General features: G+C 41.9%; 2 protein-coding genes across 13 annotated transcripts; both read left to right on the top strand.

The window, feature by feature from the left end:
- The first annotated feature begins 68 nt into the window (after nucleotides 1–68).
- LOC101770976 lies at nucleotides 69–21,876 on the top strand. 7 transcript variants are annotated; one of them, XR_002677770.1, is made up of 19 exons: nucleotides 69–872; nucleotides 2,522–2,924; nucleotides 3,011–3,082; nucleotides 3,172–3,234; nucleotides 4,146–4,331; nucleotides 6,720–7,068; nucleotides 7,203–7,397; nucleotides 8,016–8,104; nucleotides 9,598–10,344; nucleotides 10,543–10,818; nucleotides 15,950–16,105; nucleotides 16,902–17,299; nucleotides 17,422–17,872; nucleotides 17,945–18,283; nucleotides 18,538–19,086; nucleotides 19,188–19,227; nucleotides 19,290–19,366; nucleotides 19,476–19,534; nucleotides 20,194–20,266. XR_002677770.1 is itself a non-coding variant. In XM_022826803.1 (19 exons), exons 1-19 carry the CDS (start codon nucleotides 490–492, stop codon nucleotides 21,665–21,667), a joined length of 5,667 nt encoding a protein of 1,888 aa, XP_022682538.1. In that variant the 5' UTR covers nucleotides 69–489; the 3' UTR covers nucleotides 21,668–21,876. The 7 variants fall into 7 exon arrangements, 4 of the variants coding, with proteins under 4 accessions (XP_022682538.1, XP_022682539.1, XP_022682541.1 ...); XR_002677769.1 differs by having other exon boundaries at nucleotides 20,170–20,251; XM_022826803.1 differs by adding exons at nucleotides 21,376–21,414; nucleotides 21,485–21,876 and having other exon boundaries at nucleotides 18,538–19,366; nucleotides 20,170–20,619.
- On the top strand, nucleotides 10,887–14,062 carry LOC101770312. Of its 6 annotated transcripts, none has more exons than XM_012846421.2 (3): nucleotides 10,887–13,263; nucleotides 13,351–13,413; nucleotides 13,602–14,062. In XM_012846421.2, the coding sequence occupies exons 1-3, from the start codon at nucleotides 12,948–12,950 to the stop codon at nucleotides 13,643–13,645; spliced, it is 423 nt and encodes a 140-aa protein (XP_012701875.1). In that variant the 5' UTR covers nucleotides 10,887–12,947; the 3' UTR covers nucleotides 13,646–14,062. The 6 variants fall into 6 exon arrangements, with proteins under 6 accessions (XP_012701875.1, XP_022682545.1, XP_012701874.1 ...); XM_022826810.1 differs by having other exon boundaries at nucleotides 13,351–13,437; XM_012846420.2 differs by having other exon boundaries at nucleotides 10,887–13,284.
- Nucleotides 21,877–27,615: the final 5,739 nt, after the last annotated feature.

The following is a 27,615-nucleotide window of genomic DNA, read 5'->3' as shown; positions in this document are numbered from 1 at the left end:
CAAGAAGCTGGCCCAAAATAAAATCACTAAATCATCCAACAATATATCCCCAAGTGGCCAAGCCCATACGTCCTCCAAATCCTAGGCATCAAGGGCATCGCCGCCGCCAGCCGCCACAGACGTCTCGCCGCCGGCCGCGAACAAGTGACCACCACCAGGCACTCGCGCCGCCACAGCAGCACAAGCTCCCGTTTGGACCGGCGCTCCAGCCGCCTGCGCACTCTGGGTCGCGTCACTGGCGCTCCGCTCCGCGTTCCGGGAGAGAGGAACGAAGTAACGGGGCTCGTCTTTCCCGGTGGCCACCAGATCGTGCACTTGCTGCCCTACCCCTTCGGTTTTCTTTGCTGCGATTGCTAACCCGAGGACGCCAGCACGACGCCGACGAGAAGATCGGGTTCATGGGGGTTACGTTTTGCCCTGTGTTCGGTTGCTCTAGTATGTGAATCGAACCATATTGCTTTCTCTGTCCCAGATTTGCTTTATTTTGGTATGGGCATGGATATGCTCGTCTCGGCGGCTTTGGAGGAGGTGTGCGCCCGCGGTTCGCTCGGTCTCCCAGTAGCCGACATCTGGACGGCGCTCTCCGGCGCGTTCGAGGCGGCCGGTCTCCCACTTGACCTGGTCGTCAAGCGCGTCCTCTTGGCCCGTCTCATTGCGCTCCCTGTCATCAGCCTCGTGGAAGGGGAGCGGGAGCGGGAGGCGCTCGTCCACCCGGCGGAGATGGACGTCGAGGAGGCCGAGCGGCGTGGCGCCCGACTGCTTGCTAACCCTGCTCTCAGGGACAACTTCCTCGGGATTTATGACCACAGGTGCTCCGTTTCGGAGCTGAGTGCTGACCAGATGCAGACGCTAGAATGTCTCGGGACAAGCAGGTGCGCTCTCGTGTAACTTTTGAGCAAATTATCATATGATTCCTACCACCTATCCTGCATATTTTTCTGACAAAACAGTAGGTGAAGGCCCTGTGGCAGTATATATAGAGAGATATTGTATATTGACTCAGTTAATTATTCCCTCCGTTCTTAATTCTTAAATACACCACGTTTAGGACAAGCTTGTCTACGTGCCATAGTCCTCTCTCACCTTTACAACTCCACTACCAAACCTGCAGCAGCCACTACTCCACTCTTTCCTAGCTCTTCTTTTCTTCCACAAATGCAGCTCTGCCATGGCCATGAACCTTTACTGCCAGCCATCATATCTCCTCCATGACTAGTAAAATGGATAGCCTGTGTCAGCCTCGTCTCTCTGGTACCCTTGATTTCCCTTGGGATAACGGACTGCGCTGCCTTGACGTGCTCCTCTTCAATGCCAACCACATCCTGTGTTCTCCGTCATCCCGTACTCAATCTCATGTTTGTGGTGGCAGCAAGACAGCTATTCTTGGATCTTGGCTGCCATCTCTAATCTCCTCTGCTCCTCAACTTTCATCCGTTTCGGTTCACTTAGGCCCTGCGTACACCTCCGCTGTTTCGGAGTGATTCAGTTCATGTGCGAACCACAAATCGATTCTCGCGAGCTGAATCGTGGCTCATGACCTCCCTGTGCAGTTCTGGTAACCATGGTTTGATTTGTAGGATGAGGTCCAGGTCCTACTTTTGTGCAACTGTGATGTAGCTAGGAATTTCTGGGATGGACATTTTACTCACAAAATATGAGTTGTGATGTAATCTGATGTCACAAACAATGTAATATTGATTTCTAATACTGTACCCTTGAAATGTGATTATTTTGTAAACTATTTTTTAAAAGCACATTGAAGTTCCTAGAAGCTAGAACATCAACAGTCAGGAATAAAAATTATATATAGGTCTACAGAGCAGTGAGGAGTTCACAAGAAGAAAAGCGCAAACTGGAGAGAACTTTCAAAGTAAAGTTCAGCACAGTGCTCACTGCTGATGCCGAATGCACAGTGCTTAGATCAGTTGCCACATATTTTGTCATGTATGTAGTTTATCTAAATTTCCTTAGATAACTCGTGCTACTTGCTTGCAGACCCCCTACTAGTGTTTGGCTTGCTTACTGGCAAGCTTGATGCTTCCTCCCAGTGCCTACTGCTACCAGCCATCACCTTGCCAGGCCGCAAGCCACTTGAGGATTAGCATCTTGGCTTGGGAGTTTGGGCCATTTAATTGGCCTCGATTCAAACACAATTTCATCCCTTCATTTGCTTGATGACCTTCATCTTTAGCCCAATGAATCGATCTACCTTTTGATAATTCCTTCAACCAAGACGCCTGCCATGCCTCCATGAGGTATAGGCCTCTAGGTAGCTTGGTGCATACCTAGGTCCTTGTTGGGTTGGGACACGACAGAGCTACCCCTCTCACCCAACTGGTGGCTCCTCAATTGTTTGCAAGAACCATTGAGTTTTATACAGCTTCAACTGCAAATTACTCACAAATAATGATATAATGCTGTTGTAATTGTTTTGGGAAAATAATGCCTTTGATAATAACGTATGCAATTTCTTATATCTTTTATTGTCCTTGCAATTTCTCATATCTTGTATTTGCCTTAGGACTTCTGGTCTCACACAAAGCAGTCTAAGCAAAAAGGTTCACATCAAAGGAAACAACTTCCATTATGTTGTAAAGACCCTTAAGTCGCGGGGGTTAATTGTTGGAAAACAAGCAATTGTAAAGTTTAATGACCAAGCTGGGGGCAAAGCTGCTTCAGGGAGTAATCGTGCCATCAGCACCAACTTATTATATCTCTCAAGATATGCTAAAGGCTTGAATATGAACTCGCATCAAAGAATTGAGATTACAAAGCCTAGACTTGTGAGTGATGAAGAGACCAAAGTAGATGCTTTGCAAGAAGATGAAGCTCTTTGTGCACATTATAAAAACGGTGTATCTATCCAAGATTATCTTCCAAAAATGAAAGCCATATGTGACAAACTTGAAGAAGCTAGTGGAAAGGTCAACTGTTTCTCTTCCTTTTGTTTGCATGTTGCTTTTTATTTTTTATTTTGCTAACTTTGTGCAACTATTTCCTCTATATATAGGCTCTTGCTGTGTCAGATATAAAAGAGGACCTCAGTTACAGGATGCCATTTGGGCACAGAGAATGGAGAACTGTAGGTTTGCTTGGGATACTTGTTGCATATGTTCTATATTTCCTGGTTGCTCTTCCTTATGGGATGCTACTGTGACCCCCTTTCCTTAGGTTCTGCATAGGCTTTTGGATGCACAACTTGTTCAAGAAATTAATGCCAAAGTTGACGATAAGGTGACTTTGACCTTGCCCTGCTGTTTTCTAATCATTTGCAATTACCATTTTATGCCCTTTCCTAACATATTTTGGGTTCAGTTCTTCTGGTTCATGGCCCTTCTCGTAAGGACGGGTAATTCAAGAAATTGACTTAATATCTTTTAGAACATTCAGGCTTTTAAAATCTTGCCCTTCATAACTCTAACTAAGGGGCTGTTCGGTTCTCGGGCTGGCCTTGCCTCGCCTCACTGGCGCAGGCAACGAGGAGCTTGCCAGGCTCGGCAAGCCAATTCGGCTCTCCTACTTTAGCAAGGCCACGAGTGTATGAACCTTGCCCACACAAACCCTAGAGAATCTTGCCTGACATCCAAACTTTTAGCCTTGCTCGATCTCCTGGCTTGGCAAGGCCACACAGTGGCAAGCAAAGAAACCAAGCATACCCTAAGTTCAGATGCTGATGAACTTACCTTTTTGTCCAACAAAACTATGTTCAGAGTTCTTTATTCCATTATACAAATTTAAAACAGAGCGTGTAAGGTGACAGAACTGAGAACTCAGAATCAGATGAAACATCCAATTTGAAGAGAGGGAAGGTCAGACTAGAGACTCACATGAGACTGAAACTATGAAATGACAACAAATAACTCACACTGAAGTAGAAACAACAAAAAATTGGGTAGCATGCCGACAAGTTATCTCAACGGTTGTAGTGCTTCCATTCAATAGTTCGATCTATTTGGCAACTGCAACAACTTATGCAATAGTTTCTTTCATGGCTGGAATGAAAGGAAATTATACAATTTATTAGGCATGTAGTGACACAGTTAATTCAGTCTGCAGTGCGCCAGTGCTCTGTTCGAGCTGCAATCATTTACACAGTAGCATACTCCGTGCATCCTACAAGCTACATAAATAATTCCTTTTCCCAGGTTATTCACTGCTTACGGCTTCTAAAGAGATTTGATCCAAATGAGTTTACGCCAAAAAGTATGACCTCAAACTACAAACTTGGCAAGAAAGGCCTGGCAACTGATCAAGTCATGGAGCTTCCTTTAGAGAACTGTATATATGATATGATCAATGCTCAAGGGACAAAAGGTGTAACCCTTGTTGAGGTACCTCACTGAACCTTTCATCAGGGCAACTTTGGTGTGTATTCTTTCTAATGACTAATGATATGTTAAAATTCTTCATAACATGAGTGTCTATATATTCCGTGTTATCATTGTGCTATTCAGCTTAATTCTGGTGAATTCTTGACAGTGGCGGATCCAGCCCGTGAAGCTAGGAGGGGCTCTCTCTTCTTCTCCTTCCTTCCCTCCCTCCCTTACCTTCTTCTTCCTTCTTCCTAAAAAATCAAGGAGGGGCTTAGGGGGCTCCATTGTCCGAGCGGTGGTAGGGGGGCTTGAACCCCGCCCGCCCCACCACTGGATCCACCCCTGATTCTTGTGATACATATATTCTTTACCTAAATTTCTCGTAGCTGTCCAGATATACAATATTGCACCTGCTTTAAAAAATAGAGTTGTTCCCACAGCTGGTTGTTTAATTTAGTGAACCTGGGGGACAGTATTATTTTAGTTCTCTTGGTTTGGTAGGATGTTGCCTCCACTTCAAAATCATTCTGAAGATCTTTGTGGTCAGTGTCATATTTTCTTAAGAAAGAAGAAAACTGTGTAATCTTATGAACACAAGGGAGTGGGAGCTGATTAAGTTTTCAACGTCAATAATCATATTCAGTCCATCGTCGAACCCCAAAGTTTGGCTCTCTCAATATGGGAATTTCGTAAGGAACATGACAATTTGCTCATAGATTTTGAAAATCGTCGTTGTTCTAATGGGCCCTTATCATTTCAAACTAGTTATATGGGGGTTAATTTAGTCTGGACTAGGCGAGGGTCTGTACCCTTTAACAGTTTCTGAATAATGATCCTATACTCTAATTCTAAAAAAGCCAAAATAATGATTTAGAAATCTTAAGACTATATATAAATATATAAATTATATCCTCCAGCCATCTACATATACACATGCAATTGTTTATGATGTAATTTCCTTTTGAACATTCTAGAAGTGACACATCTGTCTGCATAAATCCATCCACACCAATGTTTTCAAATCATAAAGTCAAGCCTAGTTGCTCCGACAAACTGATTAAGTTGCAACTAACCATTGACTAGTTGCGATTAGGATAGGGCTAGTTGATCCAGTTGAGACATGTTGGGCCAGCCCAGGTCAGGCTATTGCCTAGTCAGCTTGCTATCTCTGACTATAAATCTAGTTAACCCGTATATTCAGTACATTAACATCTTGCCAAGCATGGAATAGAGACTAAATAGAGTGGAACACAAATCTTTACATGGTTTTGGTTTGAACCCAACCTGTAACTGTTCTTTGTGAGTTTCTTTGCTTGAAAAAACCGGGCTGCTGCATGTGTGGTATAAACCAAGCTGCTGTAGGCTGGACCTCGAATTCTACTGGGCTGAAGCCCAAGATACTGGGTCCAGCACCTAGTCGCTCGAGTAGACATGTCGACTACTTGTGACTTAACTGATGATTAATTGAATGGTCAGTCAACTAGCCAATATAATTGAATTGATTCACCTAGTTGGTGTCCAGGGACTGATTTCTCGATATAATCGTGATTAATAGAGTGATTTGAAAACACTGACCCACACAGGATCAGCATGCAACACACCAGCACCAGGGATGACTTGGGTGTCTCAGCAGGGGTTAAATCCCAATAATAGATATCAAGCCTTGCCGCATATTAGCCACAATGGTACTATCACGTGATTGTAGCCTGCCCAGAAATGTGTGGTTTCTATAGCGTTCAAGACTTCAAGTGCAGTGTGCATCCGCATCAGTAGAGGCTCATAAGAAAAAAAAAAACCACTCCATTTTTATGCAGTTGAAATATGACATTTGATAGGGAGTCTTAACAACTTTGCTACCAGTAATCTCTACCATATTTATGCAGTAGAAGAAATATGACATTTGGTAGGGAGCTTAACATCTTTGCTACCAGTAATCTCTCTTATCTTATATTATATGGCAAGCAAATGCAAGCGAGACTATCCAATGCAGCTTATCATCATGATGTTAGGCAATTTTAAGTACTGAACCAGTTCTGCTTTCCGCATGGCTCATTTCTAGCATCACAGACACTTTTTTCCCGTCTGTTTGAGCTGCAATCGCCTCAAAAATTTATTCATTAGAATTTATTGACCCATAAAATAGTGCAAAACTCCCTGTCATGAAGACAAATTATTTTACAGGCTTATGCAGTAGTTTGAGTGTTGTTTTTTGTATTATGCATCGATGCTTTTGTGATGGGAGGAAATTTCTTTGTTTGTATTAGAGCTTCTAGAATATGGTGTATTTATTTGAGATCCGTCACTGCTCACAATCTAGGGCAATATTGTTTTCTTATCACATGTTGCTTATAGTTTTCATCATTTATTGAAATCAGCAACTCATATTTTCATTAAACTTCTAATCAGCTTGGCAAACGTCTTGGGGGCAAGTTTATCAATCCGAAGGAGCTACATAATAGAATGCTTTCTATGTCTAAAAGATTCAGTTTGACTTTGGACATTGAAGCAATAGGTAAAACTAAACAGTACAGAGTTTGGACTTCAAAAAATTTTTTGCTGTGCAAAGCTGCTCTACAAAATTGTGATGCGCTCGATGATCATGAGTATTGTTCGGATTTTCGGCCTCCGGTTCCATCTAAAGAATCAGATTCTCTTAATGAGCTCTTGTTCGAAGAAGATCGTCATGATAAACCAGTCCATGATCTCCTGAGTAGCCATGAAGCTTGTGTTGGAGCTTCTCAACTATCTGAACAAGGTGTGTCAACCTACATTCCTGTGAGTTTCTGTTTTTCCTCTTAAAGTTGTGCTCAGTGTCTCTTCGGGAATTGCCATGTGCTGTAATTGTGGTATTTGTGCTACCTGAAACTTTACTAATTTGGCCTTGACTAGCGTCCATAGATCCAAATGAGCTCTTGTTTGAAGAAGATCATGAGTATTGTTCGGATTTTTGGCCTCCTGTTCCATCTAAAGAATCAGATTCTCTTAATGAGCTCTTGTTTGAAGAAGATCGTCATGATAAACCAGTCCATGATCTCCTGAGTAGCCATGAAGCTTGTGTTGGAGCTTCTCAACTATCTGAACAAGGTGTGTCAACCTACATTCCTGTGAGTTCCTGTTTTTCCTCTTAAAATTGTGCTCAATGTCTCTCCGGGAATTGCCATGTGCTGTAATTGTGGTATTTGTGCTACCTGAAACTTTACTAATTTGGCCTTGACTTAGCGTCCATAGATCCAAATGGCTTCATGTAATTCCAGCCAGGTAAATATGCAAATCATATACCCTGTTTCTTGCACGAGGCGGGTAGTATTTCCAATTATGAGAGTTCAATAGTTTGAAACATGCTGTGCCAAGCTTGATTTGTTAAGCTTTATCTGTGAAGCTCTATTTATTTATTTATATGTGGTCCCTTCATTGGTTTCTATAATTCGCTTTTTGACTTGGCGCAGTTTAACAGTTATTTTTTATTATCTTTTTAAAGATTGGAAGTTTTATTAAATTGGAAGTTATGAAGCAAATTATTTTTAAATGCGAATTTAAGGCCTACTTTTATAAGCCGCTACAACCCAAGCTGTATTTTATTTTTTTATGCTGAAACACTATAGAGTTTGGATCTTTGATGCATGAGCACCTTATTGCAATCAACAGTCTTTGTGGACTTCAGGAAAGATTTACTCAATTGAAGTGCTCCTTTTTTTCTTTTAGATAAAGTTGCCTTTCAGAGGAAGAGGCGTTGCTGGCCCACTTCAACTTTTGATGATCAAAGACAAAAAAGGATTCGTCACATATTAAAGGTTGCTTGCTGAATCTGTTTTTCGATTTTTTTTCGTACGAACTATCTGTCAATTACTGTTTTTTTCTGTACGTCATTGACTTTCTACAAGCTTCATTCGTGGCATGAAATTTACTCCAAAGTTGCTCTTGGCTTGACAGTCTTTATAGGATCATAGGGTTTTCTGTGGCTTGTTGCACTTTGCATACTTCCAATCGCATTGTCTAATTATACTAGCATGGTGCCTTTGCGTTGCTACAGATCTCAAATAAATATACCATAAAATTTGATGCAATGAATCCAACATAATTATCCTTCATTCTTTATGTATATAATGATCATATCAAATAAGCTGAAATCACACACAGACACACACACACACACACACCTGCATAGAGAATACATATTTTACAAAAAAAGAACACCTTGCAAATAACATGCCTTTCTACACAAATATATATCCACATAAGATTTTAGCTGAGGGGTTGGCATAGAGCATACCACCAGCACTCACCTTTTTAAGTAGCTAGAGATGTCAACTTGCCCTTTTTAGAGGACTTCAGTCACTTGGAAATTTCTTTCACACGTTTTATGCATAGAGCATATTCACATTATGCATCATTTGAATTGGAAATTTCTTACACACGTTTTATGCACCAATACTGTTCCCTTTCTTCTTATGAATCTCGTGAAATTGTGGCATGTCAGCAGCCATCAACACATGGGACCAGGCAGCTTGTGATGTCCTGTCCTTGCTTTCTCGAACTACGCAGGAGAGCTGCATGTGTCCTGTCCTTGCTTTCCTCATCTATAGCTTCCCTTTTTCACTGTGTACTGTTGGTAGCTCCGCAAATGGCAATGCCTGCAATAGATCCATGTGTCATGTGATACGAGGGACAGTTGTATGGCTGCTGATATGTTAATGTTTGATGATAGACAAAGAATTTTAAAAAATGATAAAAGTAGATCCGTGTGTGGTATTTATAAATGATAGCATGATTTATGGGGATGTTAATTATGCAAAATGTATAAGAATAAGTCTATCTAACCCCCTTATGTACTATTCAAAACCATCTAAATACCCTAGGCTGGACTCAATATCATTTGGGTCATCCTCAGACAGAGAGGTAAGGATGCCATCTTCTTACCTGTGCAAAAAGAGGGCCTGGTCTGATCAATCTCTGACATGATCGGACAACCTTGTAGGTAGCTTGTTTCTGACACGGATTATTGCCTTATCAGAGATGTGAGAGATAAAGGGAAGTGAAGGCCTGAAGTGGGGGTAGATATATTGAGGGTAAGATGCAGATGCGCGGGTCCAGAGTGCTTTGTTGTGCGACACAGACAAAACTAGATGATTTTGATAAGTTCAGGGTGTTAGGCACTCTAGCCTATCATTCTGGTATGGTTACACAAGACTAATATATAGTTTTATCCTAATTAGGGTTTTGTAAAAATCTCTCTCTCTCTCTCTCTCTCTGCATCTTTGTAACACCTTTTAGTTTCCCTTTGCAGAAAAAGAATTTTGTTCTGATGGTGGAGTTACATAAATTTTTAGAGAGACTTGAGAAGGAAAATGGAAAAATAATGGACAGGAAGACATTGATTCGCACTTTGAATAAGCTTCAGCAAGAGGGTAGTTGTAAGTGTACCAAAGTTAATGTCCCTGTGGCTACAAACTATGCTGGCTGTCGTACTATTGATGTAATACTGAATCCTTCTGTTGAGATCATGACACCGGAACTCATGGATCAAATTAGGAACAGACTAAGGAATTTTGATTCTCGAAGTCGTTCAGGTGCAGCAGCTAAATTGAAGCAAAAGCAACATGTAACTGCCATACATGGATTGAGTGTTCAATGCAAAGTCAAAGTTAAAAAAACATCAGTATTAGAAGCTATCCATTCCAATGGATTCATAGGTGCAAAGATGATTCGGGCAAAGTTGTTACATAAATTTCTATGGGTATATGTTAGTGGTCTGCCACATTGGTGCAAGCTATTTGATTGTGCCAAAGAAGAGCAGCATGAAAAGAACCTTAATCAATTATGTCAGTTGTTTTCGGTCACAGCAGCTATAAAAAAAATGCCTCTTGGACTCTTTCTACAAGTTGTGGGGTCAGCAAAGATTGACAAGATGATAACTAAGTATTCTCTTGGAAAAACACTTTCAGATATTCCTATAGACGTGTACAATCAGCTCATGAATACTCATGCTAAGGGCCGACTATCACGCTTGATAAATATTTTATATAAGCTCAAGGTATGTCTTGATGTTTGCAAATAATTTCTGTGAATATTAGGTTGCAAAACTGTTTTTTATGTTGATATTTACCTGCTGCATTTCTTTGTTATATAAAGTTCTGTCATGTTTAATGCAATTTAGCTTGCATGCTATCTTTGTCTTAAACGCAACAAATTTGAAATGACCCTTTCTTTTTTTTTTGGCAATGTTTGTTAGTTGATTGGACTTGTAAACGAACTTGTAGAGGATTCTGATGTGCAATCAGATGATTTGCCTACACATTCACTGGAGCTGAGGCCTTACATTGAAGAACCTACACCAAGAATCATTCTGTCATCGCATGTTAATTCAAACCATCGTCCGAAAGTTCGGCACGATTTTCAGCTTTTAAAGCAGGAATCCGTCGATGCTTACTGGGAAACATTAAAATACTGTTATTTAACATCTGACTTTATTGAGCCAAGTGCCTTCCCTGGCTGTTCTGTACCTGAGGTATTTCATCAACGCTAGACATCGTTGCTCTATCTTTATCTTAAAAAGAGGGAGTTGGGAGTGCTTTTGTGTTCTCCACGCACACCTCTTGCTACTGAACATCTTTTCTGGTTGCACTTTATAGACATGCTTTTGCTGTTTGCAATATCATATGTCAGAAATTGCATTATGTCATGTCGTAATGATGAATATATAGAAATGCAGTAGGGGAGCCCCCCCACTGAATATAGGTTTGATCTCGTATATGATCTTTTAGTTTTGAGATTTTTTTTGCATCTTTACTTTCAATCCCATAGTTAATTTCATTGGCATCACCGCAATGCATGGCATGATGCTCTTACCTAGTAATAAGCTTATCTTACAATTTGTTTATCTGTTATAATTTTATTGAGCTTCTTTGTTATCCCTTCATGTGCTCAGAAAACATGTGTATGTTTTCTCATTTGGGCTCCTGTATGTGTGTTATTTTTGCTAAATTGTAGAGTGAGTTATGCACTAACCTAAGTTTCATTGTCAACATACTCTGCATTTCGTACATTATGTCCTTTCTCCTTTCTAAAAAGGTTGTTCTAGAATGTACTGTCTATTAGAACCTTTCTGCTATAATGGGCAATGGTGTGTATTTAAATGAGCAGTGCTGGCTTGCATCCATATCATATCTTAATTTCATGGCGTTCAACTGTTGACACGTGTATGACTTCAATACCATCTATGGCTCCTGTTGCTATTAACTGTTTCACTGTTATTTTATTATAGTCTACTGCAGTGCTGTTGCCCCAATGTAGCTATTGAAACCCTAGTTGACTAGTTGCATGTATTTTGATATATGCTATTTCGTGTTTGTAATATATTTTTAACTATAATACTCCCTCCGTTTTAAAATATATGACGTCGTATATTTAAAAAAGGAGGAACTATATTGTCAACTGCAAGCAGGTTATTAGTTGTTGAAAATTTTTCAGTAGTTAATTCTGCTATTTTATGGGTTCGATGTTATTTGCTGGCTTTGGCTATTTTGCTAGCTTATTGATATCTGTCAGGCCTTAATCGTGAACTTGTGATTTGTGATTTTCATTGTTAAGGCCCATATACTATAGGCCTATGGCCCATATGTTCTATATATATATGTCTCCACTGTTAGCATCTTGACTATTCTCAAATCCAAGGTTAGTAACATGGAATCAGAGCATGGTTTAGGGTTAGGATTAGGTCTAATCTAATCCACCCAAGAGCCATTTTTTTTCCGTCCCCGTCGCCCGCCGCTTCTAGCGGCCTCTCCTCCGCCCTCGCGGCTCCTCCTCTGCCGCCCGTCGTGGCTCGTCCCCGCCGCCTATCGCGGCCTCCTCCGCCGCCCGTCGCGGCTCCTCCTCCGTTGCCCATTGCGGTGCCTCACAATCACCGTCGTGGCTCCATCTCAGCCGCCGGTCGCGGCTCCTCAGCCGCCGTTGCGGCCTCATCAGCACCCACCCTCTTCGTCTGCTTCCTCTGCTGCTGGTGTGCTATTGTCTGCTGCAACTGTACTTCTCCTCTACTGTCTGTCTGTTGCTGTGCTCGGTGTGCTGCTGGTGTTCTACCATCTGCTGCGACTGCTCTGCTCCTCTACCCAGCCATGGTGATATCTGCTCCTCTGCTTTTCAACATGTCAGATAAATGCAATTGTTGTCAGTATGACTCTAGATGGTCACAATTATCCTGAGTGGGCTTTCTGTGTAGAAATTGCTTTGAGGGGCACTGGTCTCTATTTTCATCTCACTGATGATGCACCTGCACTTAAGCCTGATGGTAGTAATGCTAAAGAAGTCACTGATTAGCATATTAGTGATGGCAAAGTGATGGATGGCATGGTCAACAGTACTAAGCAATCTATGATTATGAGTCTGTCTAAGTTTAAAACAGCCAAAGCCATTTGGTCTGCCCTGAAGGATAGATTTGTTCAGGACAGTGGTGCCCTTCTACATACTCTCATGTAGCAAACTCAAACAATTGAGCATAATGATATGTCCATTGATGATTACTACTCAGCCTTTGATCGTCCGGTAGGCTCTTTGACCTCCATGATAGGTGCTTGTGCTGCTGATTAGTGTTCAGCACACAAATTTATTGAGAAGTTCTTTGTATATCGCTTTGTCATGGGAGTAAGGGAAGAATTTGATTCTCTTCGTAAAAGGCTGTTACATGATTCTCCTAACTTAACCATGGTACGTGCTTTCTCTAAGTTAATTGCTGAAGAGACTCGCCTTCGGTCTATGTCTGTTGCATCTATGTCAGTATCTCACAGTGTGTTGGCAGCTTCTCAGAAGTTCAGTACACCTAAAGGTACTTCTTCAGATCCTTGTAAGCACTGTGGCAAGACTGGTCATTCTCCAGAGAACTGTTTCCCTCAGTATCTAGAGAAGCTGGCTGAGTTTCGTGCTTGTCGAGCTGCTAGGACTGGTCGTGGACGTGGTACTACTCCTACTCCAAAAGGTGCAGTGTCTGTTGCTGCTACCGCTTCTGTTGGTGCGCTGGTCTCATCTTGGGTACTTGACTCAGGGGCTTCTTTTCATGTGATATTGGATCAGTCCCAGCTTGTTGGTTGCAAGGCAGTTACTGAAGGTACTTCTATCCAGACAGCTGATGGTACATCTTGCTATATCACTCATCAAGGCTCTCTTTCTACCTCTCATTTTTCTGTGCCTGATGTCTCTTTTGTACCTACATTGTCTATGAATCTTCTCTCAGTCGGTCAAGTTACCGATCAAAATTGCTTTGTTGGATTTGATGACTCATCTTGTTTTATTCAGGATCGTCGAACAAGGACTGTGGTTGGGACTGGCCATCGCCGTAGAGGTTCACCTAGCCTCTATGTTCTTGATACTTTGCATCTTCCTCAGTCTTCAGCTCGCGTCTCATCTGCTGCCTCATCTTCGGCTTCTTCCTTCGCCAAGTGGCATCATCGTTTAGGTCATTTGTGTGGGTATCGATTATCTACCTTGATAAATAAAGGTTGTCTAGGTCCTACTTCCATTGAGTCTAGTTTTCATTGTAAAGGTTGCAAACTTGGAAAACAAATACAACTTCCATATTCATCTACTGTCTCTCATAGTACTACACCTTTTGCTCTTATTCATTTGGATGTATGGGGACCTGCTCCTTTTTCTACAAAGGACGGTCACAAATATTATGTCATTTTTATTGATGATCATTCTTGCTATACTTGGATATATTTTATGAAACATCGTTCCCAGTTGTGGTCCATTTATTAGTCTTTTGCTCGCATGGTTCACACCCAGTTTTCCACTCCGATTAAAATTTTTCGTTCTGATTCTGTCGGTGAGTACTTATCTGCTAAATTTTGTCAGTTTCTAACCTCAGAGGGTACTCTTGCTCAGCTCTCCTGTCTAGGTGCTCATGCACAGGACGGTGTTGCCGAGTGCAAACACCGTCATCTTATAGAGACTGCTCGTACGCTTCTCATTTTGTCTTTTGTTCCATCTCATTTCTGGGGTGAAGCCGTTTCCACTGCAGTCTACCTCATCAATAGACAACCATCTTCAAAATTGTCTGGCCTCTGTCCAGGTGAGGTACTCTTTGGTATTCCACCAAGTATGATCATCTTCGTGTTTTTGGATGTACTTGCTATGTCTTACTTGCTCCACGCGAGCGGACAAAGTTGACTACGCAGCCTGTTGAGTGTGTTTTTCTTGGGTATAGTCCTAAGCATAAGGGTTACCGTTGCTATGATCCTTCTTCTCGTCGCATACGTATTTCACATGATGTGATCTTTGCTGAAGACCGTCCTTTCTTTTACAACCCTTGTACTCAGCCCCATATTCTCCAACACAGTCCACATCATTTCTTACTCTTCCTAATATTCCTGATCCCACACTTCCTAATATTCCTGATCCCGCTCCTTCCATTACACCCATCCCTGTTGAGCCTCCACCTACTACTTCAGCTACACCACCACCACCACCTCCACCTCCTGAGCCACCTATCATACATTTCTACACTGTCGCTCCACACAACCTCCACCACCTCCAACCTCATTGGCTAGTCCTGATTCTCCTGTTTTTGATGATTCTAACAATAATGATGAGTCACTTGCTGTTCCTGATGAGTTACTGGCTGGGTCCCGCTACAATCTTCGAGATCAGACTACTATTGCACCTCCGGCAGATTGGGTTTTCCACGTGTTAATGCTGTCATTGATGAACCCTCTAATTATAAGGAAGCTGCTGGTATTCCTGAGTGGCAACTTGCTATGTCTGAGGAACTAGCTGCTCTTGATCGTACACATACTTGGGATATTGTTCCATTACCAACATCAGCTGTTCCAATTTCATGCAAATGGGTATTCAGAATCAAAACAAAATCAGATGGTTCCATTGAGAGGTATAAAGCTCGTCTGGTTGCCCGCGGTTTTCAGAGACACAGGGGCGGGACTATGATGAGACATTTGGGCCTGTGCACATATGACTACCGCCCGTACATTGATCGTTGTGGCAGCTGCATCCTCTTGGACCATCTCTCAGATGGATGTCAAAAATGCCTTTCATGGTGATCTACATGAGGAAGTTTATATGCAGCCACCACCTGGTGTTGCTGTTCCTTCAGGTCGTCTATGCCGTGCCTTATATGGTCTTAAACAAGCTCCTCGTGCTTGGTTTGAGCGTTTTGTCTCTGTGATACAGGCTGCTGGGTTTTCCTCTAGTGATCATGATCCTGCTTTATTTATTCATATCTCTTCATGTGGATGCACATTGCTTCTTTTGTATGTGGATGATATGTTGATTACAGGAGATGATGCAGAATATATCCTATGTGAAAAAGAAACTTGGTGAGCAGTTTCTGATGTCAGATTTGGGTCCTCTCAGTTATTTCTTAGGGATTGAGGTTTTGCATTCTTCTAAAGGATATTATATTTCTTAGTCTCAGACTTGAGAGCAGCATCATTTTCATCTGCTCAAACTCAATGCTTCAAATCCACCTTTTCCACCTTGAGTTTGAAGGGGGGTGTTAAGGCCCATATACTATAGGCCCATGGCCCATATGTTCTATATATATATATGTCTCCACTGGTAGCATCTTGACTATTCTCAAATCCAAGGTTTGTAACATTCATCTGTACATGTTATTACTGTCCATGTAGGTTTCTCATCCACGTTCGTGGAGTTCACTAAGAGTAATGACCACTGAACAACAACTTGAATTACAACAGCGTCTTATGAAAGAAAGTGAGAAGGGGAAAGTTTCTTATAAAGTTTGCCGTATAATTGCAAAGGAGTTAAATCTCTCTGTGCAGCAGGTATGTGGTTGAAATCACCCCATTTCCATTTGGAGATTCATAAGAATTACATTTTTTTAACATTTTCTTGTTTTGTGCTAATGCATTAACCAGACCTATTAGATACTCCCTCCATTTCAAATTGTAGGTCATTTTAGCTTTTTTAGATTCATAGACATTATTATGCGTCTAGACATAGACTATATCTAGGTGCATAGCAAAAATTATGTACCTAGAAATGCCAAAACAACCTACAATTTGGGACGGAGGGAGTAATAAATTGTGAAAAATTGTTTAAAATTTACTAATATTTAAAATTGTGAAAATTCGTCCAAAATGTACTTGGAAATTTAAAAAATTGAACCATCTATACTGATTATGATATACATTCACACAGAAGTTGAAGTTCGAAGTAGCTATAGTTTAATTCATACAAAGATTACAACTTTCGGGTGCAGATGCACTGGATGATAAATGTTTGTGCATTTATAAGGGGTTTCATGTATCCTTCTTGTGTTTTCACATTGTAACATTTGCTTGCACCATTCTTTTATGAGAGAATTCCCTATATAGCATTGGAAAAAAACTTGATTCCCTATATAGCACTGGAAAATTTTGTCGTCCCTATTTGACACCCACGTTGGCCTGAACTTGGCTCCGCCAGTGAACTACATTACACTAGCCATGTTGTTTTGCCATCCTAATTGCAATTTTTTGTGGCTATTTTCTTTTTAATCTTTTTGTTTCTGAGGAAATTTTGTATGGTTTGTTCTTGTTCAATGTCAATGACTGGACCTGATTGTTTCTGCTTATACAGGTGCTCAGTGCTTCCTCCAAGAATAGACACATCCATGGGCAGCCAAGTATTTCTAGTACACAAAATCAGCAAAAATTTAGTTCTAGATCAGCTTCTCAGAAAAGGAAAAGATCTGCTCATGAGATTTGCATGAAGTTTACTAAGCAAAAAGTTGAAGCTAGTGGATCAGATGAACAGAGGTCAGCCCAGTCTATCCTTGATGAAGAAGTAACGGAGAGAATCTCTCCAACATCCACTGATCGACTACGTTGTCTGCTGGTATCTGGAACTGGCAGCACTGGTAGTTCCATGCATACAAATAAAGATAAGGAAAGCAGTCCACTGATCAGTCAATCTACCCTGTTAAGAAAAAAAAATACGGGAAAGAAAAATTCCTTTTGGACATCCGAATCTGACAGGTATTCCTTGATTGATCATTCAGTTTCGTGTAGAGTTATGGTAAAAAAATTCAGTTATAAAATTAATATGGAAAGATATTCCATGATGCTTGGGGCCTGATTTGTTTTTTTATTATTTTCAGAAAATTGCTGATGATATACACTAGATACCGCACAATACGTGGAGCAAAAATCTCCCATGTAGATTGGAACTCTATCTCTGACCTTCCAGCTCCACCAGCTGCATGTTGTAAAAGGATGTCAACCTTAAGAGCCATACCAAACATAAGAATAGCTGTGAGTCGAATCTGCAACATTCTTGCGATACGGTATAATAGGTACCGTGAAAAGGAAATAAGATCAAAAGCGATAGGAACCCCAAATTCTGGTTATGAGAACTCTGCAGCTTCAGATTCTGAGCAATTCAATTGGGATAATTTCGATGATCCTGAAATAAGAAGTGCACTTGAGGAAGTGCTTGAATTCATTCGAGTAGGAAAAATGAGCCAGACAAAGCAGAACAGTCCAAATAATAAAAGGATCAATGCTGATAATGATGTCGCTGAAGATATTTCAACCGAGCAGGAACGACCGGTAAGTAATTATCTACTTCTCAGCCAACATGTTTTTTTATTGAATACTGATATTTCACCTTGGAATTATCAGGTTGGGCAATATACAACCAGCAAGAGCACTGTATTTCAAGAAACTGGATTCCACGAACATGCGAAATTGTGTAGAAATTCCAGTTCAATCCATGCAAGTAAAAACATGGCAATTCCCTGCAGATCTCTTGAAAATGTCATGGAACTCAACAAAGCTGAGATTACTAGAGGAGTACGCAAATCCTTGGCAATTGCCAATGCATTAGAACTCCTAAAGCTGTTTTTTCTAAGTGCATCATTAGGCTCAGAAGTGCAAGCTGCATTAACAACAACCTTCCAGCTTTATTCAGAGAGCGAAATTTTTACTGCCCTTTCCTTTTTGAGAGAGAAAAATTTCATGGTTAGTATGTGTTAATTCTTTGTCAATATATCATTCTCTTCTATTTATTTCTTCCCTAAGCTCTACCCATCTTTGATGTTTTAATACTGCTCCCCTTTATGGGACCCACTTATGAAAAAACAAATGTACTGATAATATCGTGTTAAATTTAAGATTTTGCATGCAATGTTCAGCTCCGTTAGCTGTAAAGAGACACACTTTTTCCTCCATTTCTTGCAGTGTGATGTGGTTACCTACTGCCCCCTGCTTTGCAGGTTACTGGAAATGGAATAAGAACCCTTTCTGGAAAATTCTTCTTTGATGCTTCTCATTCACCCTTCCCATTCGGTTCAGGGAAAAAGGCTTCTGAATTTTCGAAGTGGCTTTTAGGGCAGCAAAAGGATATTGTTATAGACAGTACAATTTATTTGTATCCAGATCTACAATGTGGGGAAACAGTACACCTCTTTTCTCTACTGTTGTCAGGAGAGCTGCACATTTCTCCTTCCATGCCAACTGAAGGAGTTGGTGAGGTTCATGAGCCTAACAGCTTCAGTCCTTGCATTGAAGATACTAGTGAATTGGATGACCGTACGCACAAACGTAAGCATGTGGAGTTGAAAGGCAGTAAGACTAAGAAACACAAACCTTTGCCCAAGATGGATCATTACTGCTATCGTCAAGAGAAAGGTTTCCCTGGTATCCAAGTGGCTTTGAATCAGGAGAGGATTCAAACAAGCAATCGCATGCAAACGGTACATCATAAAGAATGCCTTATGTTTACTTTAGACAGGGAAATGGGCAGCAAGGATGTCAATTCCCAGGTAAACAGTAAGACAATAAACAGTGACATGTTATCAGTTTTAAACAACTTGAGTTCATGTCGCTGTTTATTATCTGCATCTCATTTGGAAAGTTCTTGTAGCGGATGGCCTTGGGATGCTATGAAAATATATGCAGAACAGGTATCATCATTGTCTTGTTATAAAAATGAAACTTCCGTTCTTTCTTCTGACCTGTTTAGAAGTGCATTTTGTATTATTCATGAAACTGGTGAACAAGGAGTTAATTTGACAGAAATTTCAGAGGTGTTGCATCCACTAGGTACTCTTTATTCTCATGAATAAAAATTATTGAAGTTTTGTTTATAGGACTTGCATAAGGCTACATCTTTTTTGCTAGGATTTATTTTGTTTGGTTTTATCCCCTGCAGGCATGCAATCTATCAATTTGATTGTCGATACGCTTGAGAGATTTCAGCTAGCCTTTAAGGTAGGACTATAAATATGTGTGTAGTAGATTGCTGTACCCTGTTTTTTTAATTACTGTTTATCGATAAATTTAGTAAATTCACTGCATATGCCTGGGAATTTTCTATTGTTCGCTTTTCCATCATTTCTTTTCCTTTTTTTTCTTATTCCGAATTCTCTATAGATTTCAATACTGCAATTGTCATCAACATTCCTGCTTTATATATAGTAAGATCATATTAGCACACTGCAATGGTCATCAACATTGTTAAGTATGGACTCTTTCCAGTTCACAATACACTCTTTCCAGTTCACAATACTTGTTACTTTGAAGTTGGGGACAAGAACCAAAAGTAGATAAAATGATCATCTCACCCTATATTAATCTTCTTTAAAGTGTGCATCCATAGGGAAAGAAGTTAGTTAATGATGCAATTAGTTAGGTCAAGACTAGAAAAATAGGCCAAAATTACCTAGAAATTGCAGAACATCAAGTATTTTGAAGATTGTGAAATATGCTAAAATGACAACTATTTTGAAGGAGTATATGAGTATGAAACTGATTAATAATGCCTGCCTGCATGCTTTATCGTGCCTTTTTGGTCATTTCATCCGCATTAACATATAGGAGTCTGAATGTGGTCAATGGCTTAACAGGTCAATGCATATGATGGTGTGCAGATTGTTGACTCATTACATAAGCCAAAGTATTGTATAACCACAATGGCTGAATACAGTGATTGCAACTGTTTGCGAGCTCCGGCTTCTGAAATTGTGTTGACTGGGGACGCCAGAAATATGCTGAAAGAGAAGCATGCAATGCCTAATAATTTTTATGGAACTATAAAAAACCTAGGAGATGGGCACACTGTGACAGTTCTTAGTGTTCAAAGGAAGTCAAGCTCTCATTTGCACAGCCAAAGTCCTGGAGATGATGAAAGACCTACTTGGCAAAGGGGCAGTTGTTCATGTCAAGTTTGCAAAACCCATATTTATCATCCAATATTACCATGGATAAATGTTGATGGCAGCAAAAATAGCACTGTCTATGAAGGTTTAAGTCGTCGAATTATTGGATATGTCATGCATTATCCAGGAATGCTGGAGGTATGTGTTCATTTTTATTAATTAGTTCCGCTTATTTTGTGATTTATGATTTTTAATCTCAAAAGATATATGCAAGTTGGAGTTGTGAGTTCTTGAATTGGTCATATTACTTTATAAGAAGAAAATACACTTGTTTTTATATACAAAATAACTAGCCTCTTAGGAAGATTTTATTAGGAGTGTCAATTCTAAACTTCTGGCAAAAAAAAACAGGAAACTCACATGTAGATCCAAGATTTAATGACACGCGAATACTGAAATTACTCCTTGTGCATTTGCTGTTTTTAATGCTTTCTGTTTTGTTTGTGCTATTGTGCTTCCACTGCACCTGTTTGCTACGTACTCCCTCCATTCCAAATTGTTGGTCGTTTTGGTTTTTCTAGGTTCATAGATATTTGTTTTCTAGGTTCATAAATGTTTGTATGCACGTAAATATAGTGTATGTCTAGATGCATACAAATATCTATGAACCTAGAAAAAACAAAACGACCTACAATTTGAAACGGAGGGAGTATGTTCTTTTTTGATTCTCTTCATATTTTAGTTTCTAGTTTCTAGTCACTTGAAACCCTCAGGGCTTGTTTGGTTTGCTGGATAGGGGATTTGCAAATTAAATTCCTTTCAGGTCAAATTCCATCCAAATCCTCTTGGAGGGGATTAACCGAACAAGCCCTGATGGAGTTATGGTTCTACTTGTCATTAGTCTGTATTTTAAATCAAAGGTTTTGATCATTTGCTCTGCTGTTCATGTATCAGGAGGACATCATTCATCGGATGTCTGTACTGAATCCTCAGGTTGGTCAATATTATTTTACCCTTTTTTTTCTTATTTCCTATCTAATTAGTTTACATTCAACGATGGCAGACATGCAAGACCTTGCTGGGACAACTGACATCTGATAAACACCTCTATGTTAGGGTGTTTGATGAACCTGTGCCTACTGCTCCAATCATACTGCAATCTCTTTTGAAGCATGATCGCTATAAAGAACCCTCCAAGTGTGGAAGGCAGTACTTCGCTAATCCAATGAGTACATTTATGCTGTAGAACGATGTGGATGGCTTCTTAAATATCTATTACTGCTTAAGCTTGTGTAACGTGTCCCAAATATTCTTGCACTGGGTGGTTGCGTAGTCATTTATCCTTAATTAAGTATTAGTACTGTTTATGCTATCGGTAACATGATACTGAATGTAACAGATTCACATGCTGATCAACAAAAGACACAGTAAATTATTACAGCTTACTTTAGAGATGGTTAGGTCTCGTTTGTTTCCGCTTCTCTACAGTCATATTTGGATTATAATCTAAGGTCCTGTTTGGTTACACTTGCTAAAGTTTAGCAGCTAAAATTTGCTAAACTTTAGCAAAAGTTGTTTGGATACTCTTACTAAAAGGCATTTAATAAGCTGTAAAAAGACCTATCTACCCTTATTAATGATACGCAGGGGGGAGACAAGCAATAAATGAGGTCCAACCTACCTTTTAGCAAGTTTTAGCAACCAAAAACTTGCTAAAGTGTTAAACTTTAGCAACTCAACTTTAACAAGTTTTAGCAAGGGTGTTTGGCAGTTTAGCAGCTAAAAGTTGCTAAATTTAGCAAGGTGGAACCAAACACCCCCTAAGTGAAGATTTTCTCACTTTTCACTTCGTGTAGTTTCTCGCTTTTAATCTTCACGCTTTTCACTTCATGTAGTTTCTCGCTTTTCGCTTATTACCACGTACTCTCTCCATCCCATAAAAAGTACAATTATGACATTTGAAAAAAAAATATGAAAGAGTCCCATCCTAGGAATTGGATCTATATGTCGCTATTAAAAGAGTCCAATCCTAAGAAAATCCATAAAGGTTCTTGTACTATTTTTTGCTGACGTGGCCTCTTATGTCACTCTCCTATATTTTCTTTTCTCTTCCCGTCCTCCCCTATCATCGTCTTCCAGTTCCAGGAAGGCAGGAACTCGACATTAGCGCAATCCTCACTGCATGGAGGATTACGCGCTCACTTGCCTGGCTGCCTCCACGACGTGCGGCTCCAGCACGCCATGTACGACTTCGCCGTGGAGGTGTCCGACGCCGCCAAGCAGGTGCTGTCGACTATCACAGAACGTGTGGAGGTCGCGCGGTGCGAGTGCTGCATCGTCAGGGAGAGCTACTGCGGATGCGTGTGCGGGCTTTGCACGGAGGGCATGAACGGTGAGGCTGAGAGCCGGCCGAGGGGCCGCATGGAATATATTTCTGCAGGATTATGCTTGCGAGATCTGGTGATGATTTTGTGTGGCCAGCCACCTCCAAGATGTATGCCTCCGTGTTACTTATATTAGATGTCGATTTTGCAGGTTGCTCAAAGCTCACAAGGCTCACGCTAGCTACGCTCGCACGCTTGCTGTCCTTCCGCACTCTTTTGCCATCTGCACTATTCATAGGCAATCCGTCGAGCACATGAAGTGCATCCGCCAACGAGGCCCAAGGCGACAGCTCAGGGAAGGTGGAGGGATGCGAGGAGGTGCTCACGGTGGGCCCGAATGAGCAGGGGAATGGCCGGCGACAGAGAAGGAGGCGAGCTCGGCGGCAACAACTTGGCCTCTGCGACAGAGTCTTGTCTCTAGGCCCTCCACGTGAAAAAAGGAGGGAGACAACATTAGAGGTTGAACATTGGAGCACAAAGGCGAAGATTTCATCGATGAAGCTCACCGACGGTGAAGAAAAGGGTCGTCGAAGTTGCTCACCGGAGCTCCGACGAACTCGGTTTCCCGAGGCTAACTCCACTTATCCGAAACAGAGGTCACGGCATCCATAGGGATGAACGACGTCGCCCGGAGCTTGATGTGGTCACGGCCAGCGCGGAGTTCACCGAGGTTGACGAAGCAGGAGCCGGGAAGAGCTTTTGTGGTCCGTTTCTTGCTCCACTATCCATTCCACCACTTGGAGCAAGAGCGCGATATGTTCTGTGCATTCAATGCTCGGGGTCGGGGGTTGTGAAGGATTTCTTCGGGGCATTCAATGCATCGCAGATGGGATCGTATAGGCCGGCGACGGCGAGGTGCTGGCTCAGCTAGCTCCTCTCGGCTCTATCCGCGCGGGGAAAGGTAGAAGAAGATGCCAGAGGATGCCATGTGGGTCCCACAGAACATGTTGCCGCCTAGGATGGGTGACGTGTCACCAGCTCGGACAAGATCGGGGAGGTCGCGCCCCGCCGGATCCGTCTCCGCTACCCCAGCCGACGTTATTCGAGCATGACCTCCCTCCGCACCCCCAATATCCTCCACGGTCATATCAACTGGCGGTGTCCCCGCCGCCGCGTGTCATAACCCGTGGCCGTCGATGGTGAGAACCGATGCGTGAGGAAGACGATGATGGTCATAACCCGACCGTGGCCGTCGATGGTGAGAATCGAGGGTGGCCGCCGAGGAGGAAATCGTCGGGACGATCTACATCTCATGTCCGGCGCCGGTCGAATCGCTGCCGCCGCCAGGCCTACCGCCGCCCCTCGACCTTTCCCTCTATGCCCGGTGGCCATTAGAGGCCCCGGGCAACCCCGAACTCTAACCCTAACTCCGTCGGCTGCCACCTACCGCCGCTGACCTCGACCACCGCCGGCGCCCGACGGCGACCTCGCCGCCGAGCCGCTCCCGCTCAGTTCCCACCCCTCCGTAAGCTCCCACCCTAACCCCGGGTTCCCGTTGGCGCGCGGCGGCGGCGCCCGTCAAGCATGAGCGGTGGTGGTAGGGAAAGGGAGCCGACAATAGAAGCTATGTAGCTTCCGGAAGCTACCTAGGATTCCGGAACAAAAACGGCGCGAGGCCAATGAGAAAGGGCACCACAAAGAGAGAAACCGCGGGCAGGAGTTGATCGGCGAAGGCCGATGGGGACGAGCTGCTCTTCAATCCTGTAAGTCTTAGTCTGCCTTTCTGTTACTGTCTTCATCATGAATGGCTCTCTGAAATCGATAGAACTTCCTATCAGCAGGTTGCTTTGAACTTGATCAAGGTTCCCCTTTTCTCAAGGAAAAAGGTGAGCAAACAAACTTGGTAAGTTGAAAGAAAAATGGGCAATGTAAGCAGACATTTTTGAAGCACTAAAGTTGACGCTTCCATTTTGCAAGTAGATATTCTAGCAGCAATTCAGTATGCCGTGACTTGTCAGGCTTCCAATGAAGTTGGTGCTTCCATTTTGCAATCAGGCATTCTGGGAGCAACCACTCTGTAAAAATGTTTGGTCATTCACCAAGCAGCAGCAGAACACATTGTCCAGCATAGTCTTAAATCCAGTCACTTCTCCGATCCGTTTAATGTTTGTGCATGGACACAAGTAGCAAATGATATTGCTTCTAGATTGACATCCTGAATTGATGGTCTTTTGCTGCTGTTACAATCTTCACACGTTCAGTAATTGACATAATAAATTAATAATCATAGTCTCAAACTGACAAAGACGTCCATTTTTACAATCTCACTCCTAATCTGAAACTCTGGACATCGGCTTCTGAAGCTAGTGTCACCCACATCCACAAGGCAGTGTGCTGCCTGTGGTCGCCCTTCCTCTTGCGCCCATGGTGTGGGTTTGCCAGCAGCTGTCTCCCAGAAGATGCAGAAGCTGCCGTCGTTAGAGGAGTTTGATAGACTGGATGTGCTCTCTGAACTCCACCAGTTCTCGGAAAGTGAAAAAGAGAGTGTTGACGCAAAATCCTGGCGGTGGTGGATCCTGCGTCAGCACATGAGGACCTGGAAGATCTACTTAACTCGAGTGCAGAATCCAAATCGGCACACGTGGTGTGCGCAGGCGTGCCAGTCAGTGTTTGACCATTCAACTGATAAGGAGATGATAGTCGTTGTGAAGTCCGAGGCAACCGGCCGATCAAGCTGATATAATCGTGGCACAGTAGCGATAATGGTGCAACAAAATAAATCATGACAAATATATTAGCTGTGAAGCCGATTCCAGTACCTTGATGAATGGTGAGTGATTCATCGGCTATCCAGCCGATTTAATATAATTTACAATAACCATCAGCCAGACGGCCGATAGAAAACAGGATGCTGTTGAGTTGTTGCCCCACCATAGCTAGAGCCACAAGCCGATGAGATCTAAACTAACGTCACCAGTAATATTTCTAGGTGAAACCACAGCGATGCGCCCGGTAGTTGCAGTCTAGAAATATTTAGCAGGACGTTAATCTGAACCCCGCTAGCCAATGAATCCAATCACAACGGAATTTATTCCCAACAACACTCGAAGGATGGCCAAGATCGTCTATTCCGACAGAATTAATAATAATTAATATATCGTAAACGGTAAGACGATAGAATAGATAAATATCAGCCGATACAAGCTTAATCAAGGCGGGATAACTGGTGAATACTGTAGATCGAGACAGAAGCGATGCGCCGTAAGTCAAAGATCCAAGATACTCGATAACTGGTAGATGAAACTAGATGAAACCACAAGGATGCGCCCGATGGTTAAAGCCTAGAACACCTGGTGACGGAACTTGCAGCTCGCTAGAGATCGAGGTCGATGCAGCCCAGCTTGCTAGAAGGAACTCGTCGAGAAACTACATTACTCCTACTCCTTGGGCAATGGCGTGGAGCCGAAAGGTAAAGGTAAATATGTTTGTTTATTGATCGTGTGATGATTCTTTACAATGGCCACATCCCTTTATATTTATAAAAACTCTATCTCTAACTAACCCAACTCTATCTCTAAAATATTTTATTCTATGAAACAACCTTCCGTACATGCAAAGATCAGCCGCATGCATAATTATTCTGGTAGCCTCCCACGTATGGCATGCAAAGTGCACCAGAATCCATGTTGTATATTCTAATCATTTTTATCCATACGTGCTGGCCTTTCCTTTATATCAGCCTTGCCTCTCCTTGCCAAATCAATCCAATGAAGCCGATTTGGACTCCATACCCATGTGCATGCATGCTAGCTTTCTTATTATTGTACGTGACTCCAATTATCTCGTACTCTGAATTTATAGGATTGGTTAAAATCCGGTGTCAACAGAGAGAATGGCGGAAGTTAAAAAGGGTATGGAGAAAATCTGATACACGGACGAAATCAAAGCAAAATAATGATCTAGAGACAGGGATATTAAGGAAGGCGATAGGAACACCTCCTACTTCCAAGCGCTTGCCAATCAAAGAAATAGGAAAAAAACCATCAACACCTTTAAAGGTCCTGATGGTATGGTTACTGAAAATAAAGATATGTTGGAAATAGCTGTTAATTTCTACAAAAATTTGATTGGTTTTGAAGAAAAACTACATTTACATCTAGATAATGATTTCTGGAATGGGGCTGAGAAAGTAAACAGCGAGGAGAATGATCTCCTGGAGGCCCTATTTACAGAAGAAGAGATTAAGGAAGCCGGTTTTAGCTCCTATGCCGATGGGGCACCAGAGCCTGACGGCTTCCCCTTCTTCTTCTATCAGAAGTTTTGGGACCTCATCAAAGTGGACTTGATGAATGTAGTGAAGGCCTTTGAGCAAGATGAAGTGGACCCCTTCTTCTGCCAAAGGAAGCTGAGGCTACGGAAATGAGAAAGTTCAGACCCATAGCATAGCTCTTATTAACTGTAGTTTTAAAATCTTTAGCAAAGCCCTAAATAACAGACTGATCAAAGTTAGCGGGAGACTTATCTCCCCTAACCAGACAGCCTTCGTCAAAGTAGGTATATTTTAGAAAGTGTGGTAGCAGCCCATGCAATTATTCATGAGGTACCTAAACGGGGGGGGGGTTGTGATTATTTTGGAGCCTATGATAAGGTGAATTGGAGCTTCCTTGAGGAAGTCCTTAAATCCAGGTGTTTTTCACGGAAATGGACCAACTGGATAAGTAGAATGACAGAAGGTAGTTCTGTCTGTGTGAGATTAAACGAAGAGAACAACAAGTATTAAACAAGTATTTTATTATAGGCAAAGGGTGTAGACATGGAGATCCCTTGTTCCCTTTCACTGGTAGAGAAGTGAGCTTTAATCCCGGTCGGT

The sequence above is a fragment of the Setaria italica genome, chromosome V (genome assembly GCF_000263155.2).
Source record: "Setaria italica strain Yugu1 chromosome V, Setaria_italica_v2.0, whole genome shotgun sequence".
Classification (NCBI taxonomy): Eukaryota; Viridiplantae; Streptophyta; class Magnoliopsida; order Poales; family Poaceae; genus Setaria; species Setaria italica.
Note: the sequence above shows the minus strand (reverse complement) of the source record. Positions and strands in the feature narration are given on the sequence as shown.